Source organism: Heterodontus francisci, unplaced genomic scaffold (assembly GCF_036365525.1).
Source record: "Heterodontus francisci isolate sHetFra1 unplaced genomic scaffold, sHetFra1.hap1 HAP1_SCAFFOLD_54, whole genome shotgun sequence".
Lineage (NCBI taxonomy): Eukaryota > Metazoa > Chordata > Chondrichthyes > Heterodontiformes > Heterodontidae > Heterodontus > Heterodontus francisci.
In genome coordinates this window covers 7,975,942-7,997,412 of record NW_027140250.1, presented here as the reverse complement: position 1 = coordinate 7,997,412, position 21,471 = coordinate 7,975,942, and the positions used below count along the sequence as shown (strand labels likewise).

Sequence of the window (21,471 nt, the reverse complement as noted above, 5' to 3'; positions counted from 1 at the left end):
TTTTCAGGCAGTGAATTCCACATTTTAACAACTTGCTCTGTAAGACATTTCTCCTCATTAGACCTCTGGGTCTGTGTCAATTACCTCAATCTGTGTCTTCTTAATACTGAACTTGCTGATATTAGAAACAGATTCACATTAAATACCCTATCAAAACTCTTCATGACTTTGAACTTCTATATTACATCTCCACTTACCCTTCACTGCTCTTCAGAGAACAATCACAGATTTTCAAATATCTCCACGGAACTGAATTCCCACATCCCTGGTACGATATGATAAGAATTCTGCGGTTCCATGTATTATGTACTGGGGTGTGCCGTAGTGTTTCATATAGATTTAGCATAACTTTCCAACTTTTGTTTGATATGCCCCTATTTATAAATCCTAGGATCTCATATGCTTTATTAACTGCTTTTGTCACCTTCCCTGTGACATTCAACGATTTGCACGCAAACGCCCAGGTCGCTCTCTTCTTACGCTCCCTTTACAATTGTCACATATACCTTGTGTTGTCTTTCCACATACATCCTTCTAAAATGTATTACCTCACACATCGACTGTTCCAATTAAATATCGAGAAGATTGATGCCATTGTTTTCAGATCCCATTCCCAACTTCATTCCCTAGCTAACGACTGCATCCCTCTTCCTGGCAACTTTGTGAGACTAAACCAGATTGTTGGCAACCTTCACTAAAATAGTCGATGTCCACCAAGAAAATCAGAGAAAATTCATAGAAAGTCATTGAACTGAAACAGCACAGAAAGAGTTCACGTGGCCCATCGTGTCTGTGTCGGTCAAAAAACGATCCACCCATTCTAATCCCACCTTCCAGAATTTGGTCCCCAGCGCTGAACGTTAAGCTGCAGATGTGCATATCGAGACTCCGTTTTAGATCAGATTTAGGTTTCTGCCTTTCAGTCAATGAGTTCCAACACCGCCCCCCACCCCCATCCCCCCCTCCACCCACCCCCCACCATCTGGGTTATTCTGTTTCCTCAATAACACTGTACTCTTTCCAGCAATCACTTTAAAGCTATGCTCCTTAGTCACTGATCTCTCTTCATGTAAATAGGACCTTCACATCCACTCTCTCCAGGCCTCTAAATTCTCACCTGGGCCTTCCGTGTTCCAAGGAAAACAACCCCAGCCTATCCAATCTTTCTCCATAGCTGCATTTTTCCAGTTCCACCAACCTCCTCGTAAATCTCCTCCAAACGTTCTCGAGTGTAATTACATCCTTTCTGTAATGAGGTGACCAGAATGGCACACGGTACTCAGGTTGTTGCTAACTAATGAATTGCACAGTCCCAGCAGAACCTCCATGCTCTTATATTCTACACCTCAGCTAATAAAATAAACGATTCCGTATGCCTTATGTTACGACCAATGCGGGGGGAGTGCACTGTTAAATCATTCCCACTTCTCCACAGGGCACAGCCTATCAATAATTTTTCCCACCTACCGAAACAACCAAACAGATCCTCTAATTGTTACCAGAGTAAAACATACCATCTTTAATAAACAACAAAATTGAACTTTGTTCTTAAGCAAGTCTTAACCAATAACCATATATGCGAAATGAAATATTAAAGCCCTGTATTTTACCATTGCCCTCACGCACACGCATATGCATCCAACAAAGAGTTTACCACAAAAAGGGATTTTCGTTTACAGCTGTTACAAAGGAATAGAAGGAATTTAAAAAAAAGTAGACTGCAATAATCTGGAAGGAAGTTCTTTGTTTTGACGAGGTGTTCCAAAGTCAAATTGTTGGCTGGCACTCGGAAACATTCCAGGCGAGGTCGCTGAAAAGTTTGTTTGGGGAGATGTTCAAAGCAATTCAACTGCAGAAGGCTTCACATAGGTCTTACAGTAAATGTGCAACAACGCAGGATTCAGTACTCAAACATTTGATGCAAAGTTCTTTTGAAGTTGGTTAGTTTCTGCAAAAGGTCAATGTTTCTTCAAAATACAGGAGGCAACAGTACAACTTCATACCCGCTTTTGCTTTTCAATAGCAGGGATTCTTCAAAGAGATGCAACAGGAGTTTTCTTTCTCTTCCGATCTTCTATCAGGTCCAAAGCAAATTCCAACTGCCGATTTTAGTAAAAAGAAAAGCGACATCTTTGAACAATTCAAAGTGATAGCAAAAACAGATCAGCAACAATCCTGTGACAGCTATATGTCGTGGTCCGTCATTTCCTTGTAATCATCTGTCCCTTCAGGTTAGAACTCCCTGTGTTGTTAACCTGAAATCACATGTGTTCCAGCAAAAGCTTGTTTACTGGTTAACGTTCAGTTGAATTTCCTTTAAAGGAAAACACCCAACGTTCAGACTCTTCCATTTTAAAATATAGATTCCAAATTTTAACAAAAAAATATGGGCTCTCACAACACTTCTTGCCCACCTTATCTACCTGCCCTGCTACATTCAGGGATCTGTGGGCATTTAGTCCAAGGTCATTTACTTCCTCTACACTTCTCAGTATTCTCCCAATTATCGCGCATTCCTTTGCCTTGCTTGACCTCCCCAAATGCATCACTTCTCACTTACGCAGGTTGAATTCCATTTACCACTTTTCTGCCAATTTGACCAGACCATCAATCTCTTTCTGCAGTTTACAGCTATCCTCCTCGCTCTCATTCAGGCGGCCTTTTCCCCCTTATGTTGTGTACAAACGTCTTGAACATGCTCCTATATTTATAGCCAAATTGCTTCCATATACCACAAAAAGGGAACTAGTACTGAGCCCTGCGGAACACAAAAGGAAACAGCCTTCCAGTCGCCAAAACACCCATCAACAATTACCCGTTCTTTCCTGCTACTGAGCCCATTTTGCACCCACCTTGCTGCATTTCCCTGGATCCCATGGGCTTTACTTTTGGATGAAGGAGACCATTGCAGTGCTGGAGAAAAAAAAGGGGGGCGGTGGCAGCATTGATTAAGGATAACTTGCAGTGCTGCAGAAAAAGGATGTCCCAGAGGGTCCGATGGCGGAATCAATTTGGCTAGAGATAATGAAATAAAAGGTGCAGTTCCATTGCTCGGTGTTGCCTATAAGCCACTAACTGTTGGTAAGAACCTGGAGGACCAAACTTGCAAGGAAATTAGAGGGTGGTGCAAAAATTGTAGGGTAGTTTTAATGGGGGGCATTCATTCTCCAAATATAGACTGGAATAATAGTACTGTAAAGGACAGTGAGAGGCAAGAGTTTCTGGAGTGTGTTCAGGATATTTTTTTCTGCAATGGTATGTTGCTAGTCCAACGAGGAAGGAAGAACTGCCAGACCTGGTTCTTGGGAATTAGGTGGACCCAGTGGAACAATTATCAATAGGAGAATTTTTAGGGTATAGTGATCATTGGATCATAAGGTTTAGGCCGAAATTGTGAACAGGACAAAGAGCATTCAGGGTTCAGAATAATTAATTGGGGTGAGGCCAACATCAAGGGGGTATGAATGGAGCTGGGGTGAATCAAGTGGAATCAAAAGCTGACAGACAAACTGGTACCTGAACAATGGGATACGTTTAAAATGAGACAGTTTGGTCACAGTTAAGGTATGCTCCTTCGAAGGGAAAGGTAGGATAAACAAATCCAGAGATCTCTGCATGACAAAAGAGTTAGAAAGTAAGATAAAGGAGAAAACATGTGCTTATGACAGATGACAGGCAGGAAATACTATTGAGAACCAGTCTGAAAATAGAAGGTCCACAGTGAAAGTGAAAAAGCAAGTAATAGAAGCAAAGAAAGAGCATGAAAAGCAACGGCCAGCTGGCATTAAAGGGCATCACAAAGTTTACTATAGGCATATAAACCCTGGAATTGTTGAAAAAGGTGGGAGGTCAGACACTAGAGGGGCTTAAATTTGATAAACAAGAACTATTAGACAGGTTGTCTGCACTTAAAGTAAATAAAGCAGCACTACCAGATGTGATGCATCCAAGGATACTAAGGGAAGTGAGGGTGGAAATTGTAGAGGCACTGGCTATATTTTTCATTCTTTCTGAGACTCGGGGATGATGTTGGAGAACTGGAAAATTGGAAACGTCACATCCTTGTTCAATAAAGGGTGCACAGATAAGCATAGCAACTGCAGACCAGTCTGTTTAACTTCGCTGGTGATGAAACCTCTAGACAAAATCATTCGTGACAAAATCAATAGTCACATAGATAAATGAGAGTTAATTAAGGAAAACCAGCATGGATTTCTTGAGGGAAATTGTGTTTCACAATCTTGCTGCAGTTTGTTTGAAGTGGTAACAGAGAGGGTTGATGAGGGCAATGCTGTTGATGTGGTGTACAGCGATTTTCAAAGGGCATTTGATACAGTGTCACATACCAGACTTGTGAGCAAACCTTTAGCTCATGGAATAAAAGGCATAGTAGCAACATGGATATGAAATTGGCAGAGTGACAGGAAACAAAGAGTAGTGTGAAATGGAAGTTATTTGGCTTGGAGCACGGTTTGCAGTGGAGTTCCCCAGGGATCAGTGTTGAGATCCTTGCATTTCCTAACATATATTAATGGCCTTGACCTTGTGAGGAGGAAAATTTAGAACTTCAAAAGGATATAGACAACTTGGTGAAATGGGTAGACAGGTGGCAGATGAAGTTCAATGCAGAGAAATGCGCAATTCATGTTGATTGGAAGTACGTGCACAGACAATATATAATACAAGTACAATTCTAATGGGGGTGCAGGAGCAGAGGGACCTAGGTATATATGTGCATAAGTCATTGACGGTGACAGGACAGGTTGAGAGACCGGTTAATAAAGCATGCAGTATACTCGGCTTTATTAATAGGAGCATAGAGTGCAAGAGCAAGGAAGTTACCTTCAACTTGTAATATACACTATTTTAGCCTCAGCTGGAGTATTGCGCCAATTCTGGGATCCTGACTTGAGGAAAGATGTGAGGGCATTGAAGGGAGGACAGAGACGATTCACGACAATAGTTCCAAGGATGAGGAATTTGAGTTCAGAAGACAGAATAGAGAAGTTAGGACTGTTTTCCTTGGAGAAACAAAGGGTGAGCGGTGATTTGATAGAGGTATTCAGAATCACGAGGGTTCTGGAAGGAGTCGATAGAGAGAAACTGTTCTCACTCGTGAAAAGATCGAGAACGAGAGGGCACAGATTGAAAGTACTTTGTAAGAGATTTCAAAGTGACATGAGGAAAAGCTCTTCCCGACGCAGCGAGTGGTTAAGGTTTGGAATGCGCTGCCTGGGAACGTGAAGGAGGCAGGTTCAATTGAAGCATTGAAAAGGGAATTAGACAGTTATATGAACTGTAACAATGTGCAGGGTTACGAGGAGAAAAAAGGTGAATGGAACTGAGGAGTTGCTCTTTCAGGCAGCCGGTGTGGACTTGACGATCCGAAAGGCTTCCTTCAGCACTGTAACAACTGTGTGATTTTGTGTGCTGTAACCTTTCTGCTATGTGGGAGCTTGTCAAACACAGTGCTAAATTCCATGTAGACCACATCAAATGCACTATGCTCAGAAATATTCCTTGTTTCTTCTTAAAATAATTCAATCAGTTTAGTCAAACAAGATCTTCCCTTCACAAATCTCTGCTGATTATCCTTGATGAATCTATTCCCTTCTAAATGGCAGATTATCCAAACTCTCAGAAATGTTTCCAGCAATTTGTCCACTACTGAGCTTAGACTAACTGGCTTGTAATTATTTGGTCTATCCATCGCTCTTTTTTTCAACAGAAGTACAACATTAGCACTTCTCCAAGCCTCTGGCACGACACTTGCATCCAGTGAGGACTGGAAAATGATGGACAGAACTTACGCTATTTCCTCCCTCGATTTTTTTAACAACTTCGGGTACATTTGATCCGGTTCTGGTGACTTATCACCTTTCAAGTATGCAAATCTCATTAATACATCATCCTCTCTATGCTTATCACATGCAATACTTCACACTCCTCTTCCTTATCTAAAATATCTGCATCATCCCCCTCTTTTGTGAAGATAGATGCAAGGTATTCATTAAGAACCATACCACATCTTCCCTCCCTACACATATGTTACTTTTTTGCTCTCACATGGGCCCTGCACTCTCCTTATTTATCTTCTGACTCCTTATGTATTAATGAAACATCCTAGGGATCATCTTGATTTTGCTTGCCAATATTCTTTCACGCCCTCTCTTTGCTTTTCTAATTTCCTTTTGGATCACATCCATCCACCTTCTATACTCCTCTCAGCTTTCTGGTGTACTGAGTTCTCGTTGTCGACATACACTTTCCTTTTCTGCATTATCTTACCCTGTAGGCTCCTTGACATCCAGGAGGTTCTAGAATTGGCCGTTCCACACTTTTTCTTTTTGGAATGTTTACCTGAACCCCTTGAATCTTCCCTTTTAATGCCTCCCACTGCTGTGACACTGATTTGCCTTCAAGTAGCTGTTTCCATTCCACTTTCGCTAAGTCACTCCTCAGTTTAGTAAAATTGACCTGGGCCCATTTGAGAACTAGCACTCCTTTTTTGTCCTTGCCCTTTTCCATAATTATAGTCAAACTGACTGAATTATGATCACTGTCACCAAAGTGCTCTCTGACTGCCACACCTTCCACTTTCCTAACTTCATTTCTTAATATTAAGTCCAAAACTGCGCCCTTTCTTGTTGGGCTTGCTACATACTGGCCACAACAAACTTCTCCTGAATACTGGCCAAATAAGGTCGCTGTAACATGGCCTGACGTCGCCCCTGCCTCGGCTCCTCTGCCCAAATCCCTCATTCATGCCTTAGTTAGCTCTAGACTTGATCATTCCAATGCCTTCCTGCTGATCTGCCACATTCCAATCTCTATAAACTTCAGCTCATCTAAAATTCAGCTGCTGTTGTGTTCACTCCCATTAACACACTCACTCCGATTTACCTATCACTGCTGTGCTCGCTGACCTACATTGGCTATCGATTAAGACACGTCTGAAATTTAAAATCCTCATCCTTGTTTTCAAAATCTTCCATGGCCTCACTACTCTATGGGCTGGATTTTATGGATCCCCATGAGGTGAGGACTTGCATACTGGTCCTGATGACCATATCTCACTCTCCTTGCGTCCTGGTTCCAGCGCTGGGCCTGGGTCCAAGACCTCTGCAGTACTGACAGTGGCCAAAACTTCCAGTGACAGTGCCGATACTGCTGAGCTGATTGGCTAGCAATCAGAATTGGAGGCGGGAATCCCATCTTTAAAGTGACTTGCATACTGATGTGAGGGACGTAGACAAAGAAAAAAAATGGAACTCTCTGGGTCGGGGGTGTGGCACGAAAAGGCCGAGCTGGTGTTACCATCGCCTTTCTGGACCAGCACTGGGAGTCCCACTTCCCACACATATCCAGTCCTCTATCACTGTAATCTCCTTCCGCCCCACGACACATTAAGATATGTGTTTTCATCTAATACTGGCCTCTTGAGCACCCTGGATTTTAATCTCTTCACCATTGATGATCGTACTTTCAGTTGCCTGGGCCCTAAGCTCCATAATGCCCTCTACACACCTCTCCACATCGCTTTCTGACTTTAAAACACTCATTAAAACTCTTTGATCAAGCCTTTGACCATGTTACCGACGGTCCTCTAATGTCACTCCGTGTTTTATTTTGCTTTATAATGTGCCGGTGAAGCATCTTGAAGCGTTTCAATGCATTAAAGGTGCAATATCAGCACATGTTGTTATTGTTGTTTCTGCCCATTCCACCGCCCTGTCTCTGTCCTCCTGAATTCCATCACTATCTTCCTCACTCTTCACTGTACTTTCACGCTTCATGACTGCTGCAAATTTCGACAATGTGGGCTGAAGCCCGAAGTCTAAGTCATTAATGTATATCAGAAACATCAGTGGACCTCGTATCGAACCCTGGGGATCAACACAGTATATCTTCCTCCAGTCTGACAAAAAGACATTCACTACAGTGTTGATAAAAGACCTCATGAAATATGTTACTGTCCTCATCAATATTTACCGGGAGGGGGGGCGGGGGGTGATTTATTATAAACCTATTATTACTGATGTTTAATTTAATCCTCGTACTTAATTAACTTCTCAATCAACTTCTGATTCGAGCTCAAATCCCTGTGTTTTTATTCAATTTCCCAATCTTACTATGGTTCTTTAATTTAAACCCAAGGCTGAATTTAATGGTCCCTGTGAGACAGGATAAGCGGTGGCGGGGCCCATAGAACGATGGCTAAGGCAAGCTTCCCATCCAGATGTCAATTGAGGCCTTTAAATGGAATTACACGAGCGGTTGGCGGGAGCTCACCACTTGTGCAGGCCGCCCAGTAAAACAAGGCTGCCTCCCTGCATAATTGGGGAAAACCTCTTCTATTGGTAATCTGTGGCCCATGGATGGATCCCCGAAGCAAAGACTGCTTCTCCGATAAAAGCCTATGCATTCAATAAGCACTCTTTCCCACCTTCCAGGAGCTACAGGACTGGCACCGGCAACCTCACCATACTTACCTGGAGTCTGGGACCTCAAAGCTGCTCCCGATTCCAGGACTGATGTAGTACCAGCAGTGGTCCCTGCTCCCTGACTAGCCCCAGCTGCAAAACTTCACTTACCTGGTGTCCAAGTCTCCAGCGATGTTACTGCTCCCAGGACTGGTCTTATACTGAGAGTGCCCCTCCCCCCCCCCCACATGTCCTTACAGGTCCAGTCGGCAGTGCCACACTTACCTTAGTTATGGGTGTCCACTGATGCTCCTAGTCCCAAGCTGGCTGTAGTACCGTCCGTGAAGCCATTCCCGGACTGATCCTGTCTATCCCAACACACCTGTCTGGGATCTGACCTCCTGTGAACGTCCTGGTCCCAGGTCATATGTAATCCTGGAAATGGGCCCCGTCCTTGACTGGTTCTGAAACCCACCACACATACCTCGGGTGTGGGGCTCCAGCAATTCATCTGTTTCCAGGCCTGGTGTGGTACAAGCAGTGGGCGCCATTCTCTGAGTTGCCCCCGCCCCCCACCCCCACGTCCACCTGAAGCCCCTACACGTTCTGGTTATGGGATTCCAGTGATGATCCAGGTCCCAGGAGTGCAATAGGTCCAGAAGTGGCCCCAGCTCCCTGACCAGCCCCAATGACACCAAAACCTTGCCTGGTGTCAAGGCTGTGCAGCAGTGGGCGTAGGCTCAGGTCTAGTGTTGTACCAGCAGTGGCCCTCACTACCTAACAGGTCCTCGCGACCATCCCCCCACACACTTACATGGACTCTGGGACTCCAGCAATCATTCTGGCCTTAGGCCTGGCGCAGTACTTGCAGTGGCTCCCACTTACTTCGTCTGGCAAGAAGTGTCCTCATCATAGTTACCTGAGGTGCAGGATCTCCAGGTCTGGTGCATTACGGACAGTGGCCCCAACTAGCTGACTGTCCCTAGTGTGTTTACCACATTTATCTGGGGTCTAGGCGTCCAGAGATTGTCTTTCACCAAGGCCTGGTGCAGTACTGGCAGTTATGCTGCTGCCAGTGGCCTTGCCGATACTACTGAGCTGCTGGCCTCAAATTGTTCAACAGCTTTGGCAGCGTGATCCCCATAATTAAAGTGATGTGGAGCACGGAACCAAGCAGTTAATTCCCCTAATGTCATTGAATTTCTGCTGGTGGGGACACCGAATGCCAGGACGGGAATCCCCTCGATCTTTTGGTCTGCTATCAGGAACCAGCTGGCTCCACTAAATCCAACCCCCACTCTCTCCAGCAGAAGTCACTGATACAATAATTAGATACATACTGAATGTGGCAACAAGTATGACCCGAACACCATCAAACTGTTGTTTTTAATCCCAACCTGATGTATAATTTCTTCATAATTTCCATTGTTTACAGTCAACTTGTGATGATTGCGATTATTTGTTTTATTGATTTTTCAGCGGATTCATTTCCAATCATTGCTTTTAAATCACTGAATTCCGTGTTGTTTATCAATTTTCTATACAGGAGCCAAGTGCTGCAGATGCTGAAAATCTGAAATAAAAACATAAAATGCGAGACAAATTCAGCAGGTCTGGCGAAAGAAACAAAGTTAATGTTTCAGGGTGATGACCCTTCATCAGAACTGAGAGAGATTAGCGATGGAACAGTTTTTAAAGCAGGCAGTAAACGGAGGGAGGGGAGGATTATGATCAATATCGGGTTTAAAATATTCAATATCATCCAATTGTCATTTAATCTGTCCTGCCTTCCACCTGATTGCAGATCTTCCCATTTGTTCTTTCAGGTCCAATCATTCCAACAGATTACTGGATAAAGGAACACATTTGTAAATCGCAAACATTCCTCAATCAAACTGGTAGCTTTTCTCCCAGCCTGATGTATAATTTCCCTATTTACTTCCCTTCCTCACAGTCAACTTGCTGACGATTGGGATCCTGTCTCGGGGAAAGTGCGGTCTCTCCAAATGTGTCACTCGGTACCTGGTGGCCATGTCAGCGGCGTATGTACTGGTCATTATCCTCGACCTGATATTGAGACACATTCCCATTATTTATAAGGAACAGTTTCAGTTCCTGCAGTCCATTCCCGTGTGTAATATCCATGCCGTCCTGCTTTATGCAGCCACTGACTGTTCTGTCTGGTTCACCATCACTTTCACCTTTGATCGATTTGTGGCCATTTGTTGCCAGAAATGGAAAAGTAAATATTGCAGTGAGAAAACGGCGGCTGTGTTTCTGGGAACAGTGACTGTGCTGAGCTGTTTAAAGAACATCACCTGGTATTTTATGCTAGCAGGTTGGTATTTGCTGTGGAACGATCCCTGGTTCTGTCGGGTAACATTCGGCGCTCAGATATCTCGGGTGTGGGTAGCAATCGAGTTCTTCCACCACATTCTAACCCCGGGGCTCCCATTTGTCATGATACTGCTGCTCAATTCTCTCACCGTCAGACAAATCTTAGTGAGCAACAGAGGACGCAGGAGACTCCGGGCTCACAGCAGTGTGGAGAGTTGCAGAGACCCAGAGATGGAGAGCCGAAGGAAATCCATCATTTTACTGTTAGTTATCTCGGGGAATTTCATCCTGTTATGGGCTGTGTTAATGGTGTATTCGATATGGAGCCGGATGCAGTATTTGACGGTGTCTGTGTCTGTATCTCTATTTCTACCTATGCAGTTTTTGCGGTCTGTGTCTGTATCGATGCCTCTTTTTCTGCAGGAATTGGCTTTCATGCTGCAACTTCTGAGTTGCTGCACAAATACTGCGATTTATGCCGTGACCCAAACTCAGTTCAGAGAGCAGTTGAAGAATGTGCTGAAATATCCCTTTACCACAATTATTAAATTCGTTCACTGATGAGAGGAATTGAATCACCGACTATTTCCTCCTCCGGGAGAAAGTGCCCGCTGCTGTGCTGACAGAGTCGGGAGGAGCCTGACGCGTTGGTCACAGAGCGGGGGTCGGATCCTGACGCTATTGTGACGACAGAGTGGTAGTGAGGTCTGTTCAACATCGTGATGGGGGAGAGGGAGCAGACCCAATGCCCAGGGTGACAGATGAGTGCGGCCGAGCTCTGTGTCGATAGCGATTATGGCGCTTTTGACACCGGAGTGGGGGCAGGGCCTGTTTCCATGGTGCCAGAGAGTGAGGGCAGAGCCGACTCTCAGCGTTACGGGGTATCAGAGCCTCTTCCCAGAGTGCGAGTGGAGTAGGGACAGACCCTGCTAGCAGAGTGCAGGGAAAATGGGAGCGGGACCTGCTGCTATGGGGACGGGCAGGGGGCGGACCCTGTCCCCAGGGTACGGGGGAGTAGGGGCGGGGCCTGTTACCAGGGTGCCGGGGGAGTGGGGGTGGGCCTGTTTCCTTGGTGCCCGGGAGTGAAGTGGAGCCGATTCCCAGGATGACCAGGAGTGTCGACCGAGTCTGTTCCCATGGTGATACGGCATGGGTGCGGGGCTTGTTCCCAGTGTGACAGTTCCTGTTCCCAGGGTGACGGGGAAGTTGCAAGGCAGAATTTTCCATCATAATTTCTAATCCCTTTATCATACCTGGAGTCCTTTGTGCGCCTATATAGCCATTTATAATCATTTCTAAACTTTTGCACATCGTCGTAACCCATCTCTAATACTTTTAAGTATTTATAAAACTTGCTAACGGAATATAAAACATTGCAATCCTTTCTGTTCGTGCATAACACTTGATAATGCTTTGGAACAGTTTATAATCCTTAATAACATTTGATAACCTTTTGTTACCCTTTATCAGCCTTTACTCATTTACATCTCCTACATTCTCTGCCGTGGGAAGGTAACACTTACAATGAACACCGTGATTTGCTCCCATCTTAAAATAACCACAGTGCATTTCAATTAAAATGTTCGCACTGCATGTCGGAGACATATCACGTATAAAGGCCACAGTGCACATCATTTAACATAGCAATAACGGACAACGTGGTAATGTCACTGGACCGGTAGCCGAGATGGCCAGGCTAATGCTCTGGGGCCGTGGGTTCGAATCCCACCACGGCAGATGGTGAAATTTGAATTCGATTAATAAACCTGGAATTTTTAAAAAGCTAGTCCAGTGTGACAATGAAATCATTGTCGATTGTTGTAAAAATATCTGTTTCGGTAATGTCCCTCAGGGAAGGAACTCTCTCGTCCTTACCTCGTCTGGCCTACATCTAACTCCAGTACCACAGCAATGTCGTTGACTCTTAAAGTGCCCTCTGAAATGGCCACTCATTTGAAGGGCAATTAGGGATGGGCAATAAATGCTGGCCTAGTCATCGACGCTCAGATCCCATGAACAAATAAAAATAAAACACTGAAAATGCTCGCACTGCTGATCATTCTAAATGGCCACGGTGCATATTTCTTAAAACTGCCACACTACTTACCACTCAGAGTAACCGCAATACATGTCCCTTTAAATGGCCAAAATGCATATCACTAAATATGGCCACAGTATATTTCACTTAACATGTTAGCACTGCATGTCACTTAAAATGGTCATACACACATCAGTTAAATGGGCCACAGTGCACATCATTTAAAATGGCACTAACAAATATCATTTTAAATGGTCGCACCACACAGCACTTAAAATAGTTGCACTACATGTCACTTTAAATGTCCATACTAGATATCATTAAAAATGGGCATAGTGCATGTCACTTAAAATGGTTGCACTTCATAGCACTTTAAACGGCCGCAGTGCCTGTCATTTAAAATTGCTGCACTGCATATAACTTAAAATGGGCAGACTGCATATCATGTAAAATGGTCGCACTGCACCTCACTTAAAGTTATCACATTTTATCACTTAAAATAGTCACAGTGCATGTCACTTAAAATGGTCGCAGTGCAGATTGTTTTAAATGGCAGTAACACATAGCACCTAAAATGGTCTCAACCGCTTCTCACTTGAAATATTCACACTGAATATCACTTTAGCTGGCCACAATGCATGTCACTTTGAATGGCGGCACATATGCCACTTTCGTCTGCCGCAGCGCACATCAATTTAAACGGCAATAACAAATATCATTAGAAATAGCCACAATGCATGTCACTAAAATTGGCCACATGGCATATCATATTTGTATTTGTTTGCGGGATATGGGCGTCACTGGCTCGGCCAGCATTTACTGCCCATCCCCAATTGCCCATGAGAATCTCTTGGTGAGCCTTCGTCTTGAACCATTGTAGTCCTTGGGGCGCAGGTACACCAACAGTGCTGTGACGAAAGGATTTCCAGGATTTCAACCCAGCGACAGTGAAGCAATGGCGATATTGTTCCAAGGCAGGATGGTGTGTGGCTTTGAGGAGAACATCGGCAAATAGGAACAAAAGTAGGTCATTCAGCCCAACGAGCCTGCTCCGGCATTCAATGTGATCACAAAGTGATCATCCACTTCAATACATTTTCCCACATTATCCCCCTTATCTCTTTATGTCGTTTGTATTTATAAATCTGTCAAAATCTGCTTTCGACATACTCAATGACTGAGCTTCCATAACCCTCTGGGGTACAGAATTGCAAAGATTCACAACCCTCTGAGATAAAAAATGCTCCCCATCTCTGTCTGAAGTGGCTTTCCCCTTGTGTTGAAATAGTGTCCCCAGGTTCTAGACTCCCTAAAAGGGAAACATCTGAGCTGCATCCAACCTTTCTATCTCTAAGTATGTTGCAGGTGTCAATGAGATCACCTTTCATTCTTCGAAACTCGAGAGAATACAGGCCAAGTTTCCCCAATCACTCTTCATTTGACGGTCCTTCCCATCCCAGAGACAAGTCTGGTGACTCTTCGTTGCACTCCCTCGATAGCAACAATATCTTTTAGAGTGTAATGGGACCACAACTGCACACAGTACTCCAAGTGAGTCCAACCAAGGTCCTATACAATTGAAGCAAGACATCACTACAACTGTACTTAAATCCTCTTGTGATAAAGGCTAAGATACCATTCGCCTTCATAATTGCTTTCTGCACCTGCATGTTAGCTTTCAGTGACTTATTGACAAGGACACCCAGGTTTCTTTTTACATCAACACTTTCTAATCTCTTCCCATTTAAGAATTACTATGTACATCAAATTCTCCTACAAAATGGATAAGCTTACATTTTTCCACATTACATTCCATCTGCCACGTTCCTGTCCACTTCCTAAGTCTGTCTAAATCCCCTTGAAGCTGCTTTGCATCTTCCTTACAACACACATTCCCACCTTGTTTTGTGTCATCCGCGACCTTGGAAATACTACATTTGGTCCTCACATCCGAATCATTGATATATATTCTGAACGGTTGGGGCCCAAGCACTGATCCCAGTCGTACCCAACTAGTCACAGCCTGCCAACGTGAGAATGGCCCGTTTATTCCTACTCTCTGCTTTCTGCCTGCTAACCAATACGTCATCCATGCTAGTATATTACCTCCTGTCCCATGTACTTTAATTTTGCTAACCAGTCTCCTGTAGGGTATTTATGAAAATCCTTCTGAAAATCAAAGTGCACTACATCTACCGACTCCCCTTTGTCAATGCTGTTCGTAACATCGTCCTCAAACTCGAATAGGTACAGCAAACGTGATTTCCCATTCATACATCCATGCTGACTTTGCCAATCGGATCATTATTATCCAAGCGTTCATTTCTCACATCCTTTAGAATAGACTGTAGCATTTTCTCTCCGACTGATATAAGATGAACAGTTCTGTAATTCACTGTTTACTCTCTCCCTCACTTCTTAAATAGTGGGGTGGCATTTGAGATCTTCCAGCTGCTGTAACCGTTCCAGAATCTACAGAAATTTGGAAGATGATTACCAATTCATCCATTATCTTCATTGCTACCTCTTTCAACACTCTTAGATATTGAATATCAGGTCCTGGGGACGTATTCACATGCAGCCCCATTAATTTATCCATTACAAGCTGCTTGCTAATACTAATTTCCTTCAATTCTTCATTCTCCGTAATCCCATGGATCGTTAATTCTTGGCGATTTCTTGCATCTTCCTCAGTGAAGACCGACACAAAGTAATCACTCAGCTTCCCTGTCATTTCTCTAATCCCACTGCAAATTCTCCTGACTCTGCCTGTAATTAACCCACCTTGGTCTTAGCCAAGCAGTTCCTATTTACATACCGAGAGACGCTTTTACAGTTCATATTGTTCAGTTTTTTTGTTTGCAAGCTTACATTCATTTTCGATTCTCACTTTCTTTGTCAGTTTGTTTGACCTCCATTGCTGCATTCTAAAATCCTCCCAATCCTCGAGGTTTAACACTTTTTCTGGCAACCTTACAGGCTTTTTCATTTAATCTTATGCAATCTTTAACTTCCATTGTTATCCATGGTTGAATGCCTTTATGTTTGTGTTTTATGTGCATTGAAACAAGGAATTTATAGTTTCTGTAAACTATGTAATATTCCTTTAATGTCGATCCGATTGCCTACGTACTGTCATACCTTGCAATGTATTTTCCCAATCAACCTCAGCTAATTTACCTCTCATACAATTAGAGTTTCCTTCATTCAAATGTAACACCCTGGCTTCAGATTGAACTGCCTCACTTTCAAAAATAATGTTCCATTCTATCATATTATGGTCCCTCATCCCGAAAAGTTATTTTTCAACCATCCCTCTGGCACTGATTAAAGTGGTCTCAGACACCTGCAGTGTAGAATCACACTGTGGGTTTTGATAGTTTTTTTTCCTTATGATCTTTTTTATTGTCTCCTTTTATGTTGTGGCTAAATTGCAAAGTGCCACCACTAACCTGCCTCAAATCATATCAAATGGAATTATTCCTGGTATTCTGCACGTGAAGGAGAATGGAATGCACTGAATAATCAAAAGTGAGTTTTGAGATAACAATTGTTACATTGATCAGAAATGAAGCAACATATGGGAGGTGAGGTCATACCTGACCAATCCAATGATTGCTTAAACTAACCAAGGAAGAGACAAGGTAATGTTTAAACATGACCAAATATGGTATGACAGGGACTTGAAAAGATGGATAAAAGCAGGACGTTGGAAGACATTGTGATCACAATTTGAAGAGACACAGAAGAAGCAAAAACAAAAGGTCAATGTAGACATTGCCTGCACTACAACAACTCGGGAAGCAATAACCCAAAATTATTGTTCAGCTCCACCTTTGTTAAGTATTGAATTACTACTTAATAAAACTCACTTGATTCAGTGTGTTTGTTGTCCTACCAGTGTTTGGGTTATGATCCAATCTATAAACATCCATATAAATTGGCAGCCAGATGGGGCAACGAGTGGAACAGAACAGACCTCAAGTTGTGATTTGTGTGAGACTTTGGGTCCAACTGCCTGATCGAGCTTCGGATCTTTGTGCATGCAAACCAGTGAAGAGGGGTGTCGGGCTTTGATCTTATAGCCAGTGGTTTACATATTGGAGGCTTAATATTGTTGCTGTAAGGAGTTCGAAATAAGGAAATAAAAAATACAGTACTTTGGTTGTTTCACGAGAAAATGGATATGAGTCGGACTACGAGGAAGTACACGTGCTCCTCTGAAAACGTTTGGCTCACATGGACGCAGTTGGCTGGGTCCTGTTTGAGGAAGTTCTCGCATATTTTTTTTTCAGAAATGCGCCAATCATAAGAAATTGATAGCCAATAATTTACTTATTTTGCTATCAATATGCTGAGTTATGCTGCTGTCCTTTCTGTGCAGAGGCAACATGAAATTGGAAATGATTATAACAATTGAGGAGGAGGTGGTTTAATTGTATTGTCATTGGAATTAACAGCCTAGAGATCCAGTGTATTTCTCTGGGGACGTGGGTTCGAATCCAAGCATAGCCGAAGATGAAACATGATTTAAATTAATAAATCTGGAATTCAAATCTAGTCTAATGCTGGCCGTGAAACCATTGCCCATTGTTGCAACAACCCGTATGGTTCCCTAATATGCTTTAAGGAAGGAAGTCTGCTGTCCTTACCTGGTCTTCTCCACAGGTGATTCCAGACTCACAACAACGTAGCTGATTCTTACATACCCTCTGAAATAGCCAGGCAAGCCACTCCGTTGTATCTAACCACGACGAATTCAATCCAAAAATAATGAAACCAGACACACTATCCAGCATCAACCGAGACACTGGAAACGACGATGACAAACCCAGCCCTGCCGACACTGCAATGTCCACCTTACGAACATCAGGGGCTTGTGCCAAAGTTGGAAGAGCTATCCTACAGACGAGTCAAGCAACAGCCTGATATAGTCATATCCTTGGAATCCTACCTTATAGACAATGTCCCAGACACTGCCATCACCATCCCTGGGTTTGTCCTGTCCCACTGGAAGTACAGACCAGCAGATCTGGTGGTGCAGTGGTATACAGTTGGGAGGGATTGTCGTGGGAGTGCTCAACATCGAATCTGGACCCCATGAAGTCTCATGGAATCAGGTCAAATATGGGCAAGGAAACGTCCTGCTGAATACTAACTATTGTCTTCCTTCAACTGATGAGTCAATACTCCTCTGTGTGAAATACCACTTGGAGGAAGCACGAAGGGTATCTGGGGCACATAATGTACCCTGGGTGGGGGAGTTCAATGTCCATCGCTAAGAGTGGCTCGGTAGCAATACTACTGGCCGAGTCCGAAAGGGCATAGCTGCAAGACAGTGTGTGCGACAGGTGGTGAGGGAACAAAAACATGGAAAAAACAAACTTGATCTTGTTCTCTGCAATCTACCTGCCGCAGATGCATTTGTCGATGACAGTTTTGGTAGGAGTGACCACCGCACAGTCGTTGTGGAGACCAAGTGCCGCCCTCACATTGAGGATACCCACCATCGTGGTATGTGGCACCACCACCGTAGTAAATTGGATAGATTTTGAACAGATATAGCAATACAAATCTGGGCATCCATGAGGCGCCATGGCATGGCAGAATTCTACTCAATCACAATCTATAACCTCATGGACCGGCATATACCCTACTCTACCACTCCCATCAATCCGGGGGACAAAAAAAAAACTCTGGTTCAATGAACAGTGCAGGAGGGCATGCTAGGAGCAGCACCAGCCATACCTGAAAATGAAGTGCCAAACTGGTGAAGGTACAACTGAGGACTACACGCATATCAAACTGCATGCACAGCATGCGATAGACAGAGCTAAGCAATCCCTTAACCAACGGATCAGATCTAAGCACTGTAATCCTGTTACATCCAGCCAAGAATGGTGGTGGACAATTAAACAACTGACCAGAAGAGGTGGCTCCAAAAATATCACCGTCCTCAATGATGGGAAGCCCAGCACATGAGTGCAAAAGATACAGCTGAAGTATTTGCAACAATCTTCAGCCAGCCGTGCCAAGTTGTTGATTCATCTCGGCCTCCTCTTGAAGCCCCCAGGATCACAGATGCCAGACTTCAGCCAATTCGATTCACTCCATGTGATATCAAGAAACGACTGAGGGCACTGGACACGACAAAGACTATGGGCCCTGAAAACATTCCGACAATATTACTGAAGACCTGTGCTCCAGAACTTGCCACAGCCCGAGCCAAGCTGATCCAGGGTAGCTACAACATTCGTATACACCCGGCACTGCGTACAATTGCCCAGGTATGCTCTGTACACAAAATGCAGGACAAGTCAAACCCGCCCAAGTCCGCCCCATCAGTCTACTCTCAATCATCGGTAAAGTGATGGAAGGCGTTATCGACAGTGCTATCAAGTGGCACTTGCTTAGCAACAACCTGCTCAATGACGCTCAGTTTGGGTTCTGCCAGGGCCACTCAACTCCTGAACTGCCTTGGTTCAAACATGGACATAACAGCTGAGCTCAAGAGATGAGGTGGGAGAGACTGTCGTTGGCATCAAGGCAGCATTTGACTGAATATGGCATCAAGGAGGCCCAGTAAAACTGAAGTCAATGGGAATCAAGAGGAGAAGCTCCGCTGGTTGGAGTCATACTCAGTGCAAAGGAAGATGGTTGATGTTCTTGGAGGCCAAGGACATCACTGCAGGAGTTTCTCAGGATAGTGTCATGCGAAGATACGGACATACGAATACGGAGCAGGCGGAGACCACTTGACCTATCGAGCCTGCACTGCCACTCCATATGTTCATGGCTGAACTGATCACTCCACATTTCCACTCACCCCCCGGTAACCTTCCACCTCCTTGCTTATCACAAATCTATCTACCTCGGCCTTCAAAATGTTCAAAGAGCCTGCTATCCACTGCCTTTTGAGAAAGAGAATTCCAGATTCACTACCTCTGAGAGAATGAAATTCTCTTCATCTGACTTAACTAGGAGAAACCATATTTTTAAACAGTGACCCTAGTTCCAGATTCTCCCGCAAGGGAAAACATCCACACTGTAAAGACCCCTCAGGATCTTATATGTTTCAATCAAGCAGCTTCTTACTCCTCTAAATTCCAACGGATGCAAGCCTAGCCTGTCCAATCTACCCTCATAAGACAGCCCACCCATTCCAGTTAATAGTCTAGTAAACCTTCTCTGTACTGCCTCCAAAGCATTTACACCCTTCCATCAATAAGGAGACCGGTACTGTAGACACTCCTCCAGATCTGATCTCACCACTGGCCTGTAGGTGCAGTATAACCTCCCTACGTTTGTATTTAATTCCCCTCGTTATGAACAATAACATTCTAGTGGCATTCCTAATTGCATGCTGGACCTGCATACTAACATTTTGGGATTCATGCACTCGGACGCCCAGATCCCTCTGCGTCTCAGAGCTCTGCAAACGCTCGCCATTTAGATAATATGCTTCTTTATTATTCTTCCTAGCAAAGTGGGCAATTTCCCACTTCCCCACAATATACTCCATTTCGCAGGACTTTTCCTACTTTTTAACCCTTCTATATCCCTTTGCAGCCTTCTTATGTCCGCGCCACAAGTTACTTTCCTACCTGTTTTGTGCCGTCAACAAATTTAGCAACCCTACCCTCGGTCCCTTCATTTAAGTCACTTATATAAACTGTAAAAGGTTGAGGCCCCAGCTCAGATCGCTGTGGCACAACACACTCCTGGGCGGGAGGTTTGCTAGAGCTCTTCGGGAGGGTTTAAACTAGTTTGGCAGGGGTTGGGAACCGGAGCTACGGATGATTGGATGGGGTAGCTGTTGAACAGGCAGATACCGAGTGCAGAGAGTCTGTGAGGAAGGTTAGACAATTGACACGACAAAGTTGCAGCCAGTATGACTGGTTAAAGTCTGTCTATTTTAACGCAAGAAGTGTCAGGAATAAGGGTGAAGAACTTAGAGCATGGATCAGTATTTGGAGCCACGATGTTGTGGCCATTACGGAGACGTGGATATCACAGTGGCAGGAATGGATGTTGGATGTTCCGGGGTTTATATGTTTCAAAAGGAATAGGGAGGGAGGTAAAAGAGGTGGGGGAGTGGCATTGCTAATCAGGGATAGTATCACAGCTGCAGAAAGGAAGGTATTCGAGGAGGTTTTGTCGACTGAGTCATTACGGGTGCAAGTCAGAAACAGGAAAGGAGCAGTCACTTTGTTGGGAGTTTTCTCTCGACCCCCCAGTAGCAACAGAGACACGGAGGAACAGATTGGGAGGCAGATTTTGGAAAGGTGCAGAAGTAACAGGGTTGTTGTCATGGGTGACTTCAACGTCACTAATATTGATTGGAACCTCCTTAGTGACAATAGTTTGGATGGACCAGTTTTTGTCAGGTGTGTCCAGGAAGGTTTCCTGACTCAATATGCAGATCGGCCGACGAGAGCGAAGGCTATGTTAGACTTGGTTCTTGTCAACGAACCAGGCCAGGTGGCAGATCTCTCGGTGGGAGAGCATTTCGGTGATAGTTATCACAACTCCCTGAGCTTTACTATAGTCATCGAGAGGGACAGGAGGTGATAGGAAGGGAAAATATTTAATTGGGGGAGAGGGAATTACAATGCCATTAGGCAGGAACTGGGAGCATAAAATGGGAACAGATGATCTCAGGGAAATACAGGA

The 21,471-nt window shown here is 44.2% G+C and overlaps 1 protein-coding gene across 1 annotated transcript in view; it reads left to right on the top strand.

Annotated features, from left to right (window-relative positions):
- Positions 1 to 11,321, top strand: part of LOC137359141 (probable G-protein coupled receptor 139) — a 31,160-nt gene extending 19,839 nt beyond the window's left edge. Inside the window, exons 4-5 of the mRNA XM_068025216.1 lie at positions 10,378 to 11,105; positions 11,142 to 11,321. Coding sequence (XP_067881317.1) covers positions 10,378 to 11,105; positions 11,142 to 11,321 — 908 coding nt within the window. The remainder of the gene's footprint in view (positions 1 to 10,377; positions 11,106 to 11,141) is intronic.
- The last annotated feature ends 10,150 nt before the right edge of the window (positions 11,322 to 21,471 follow it).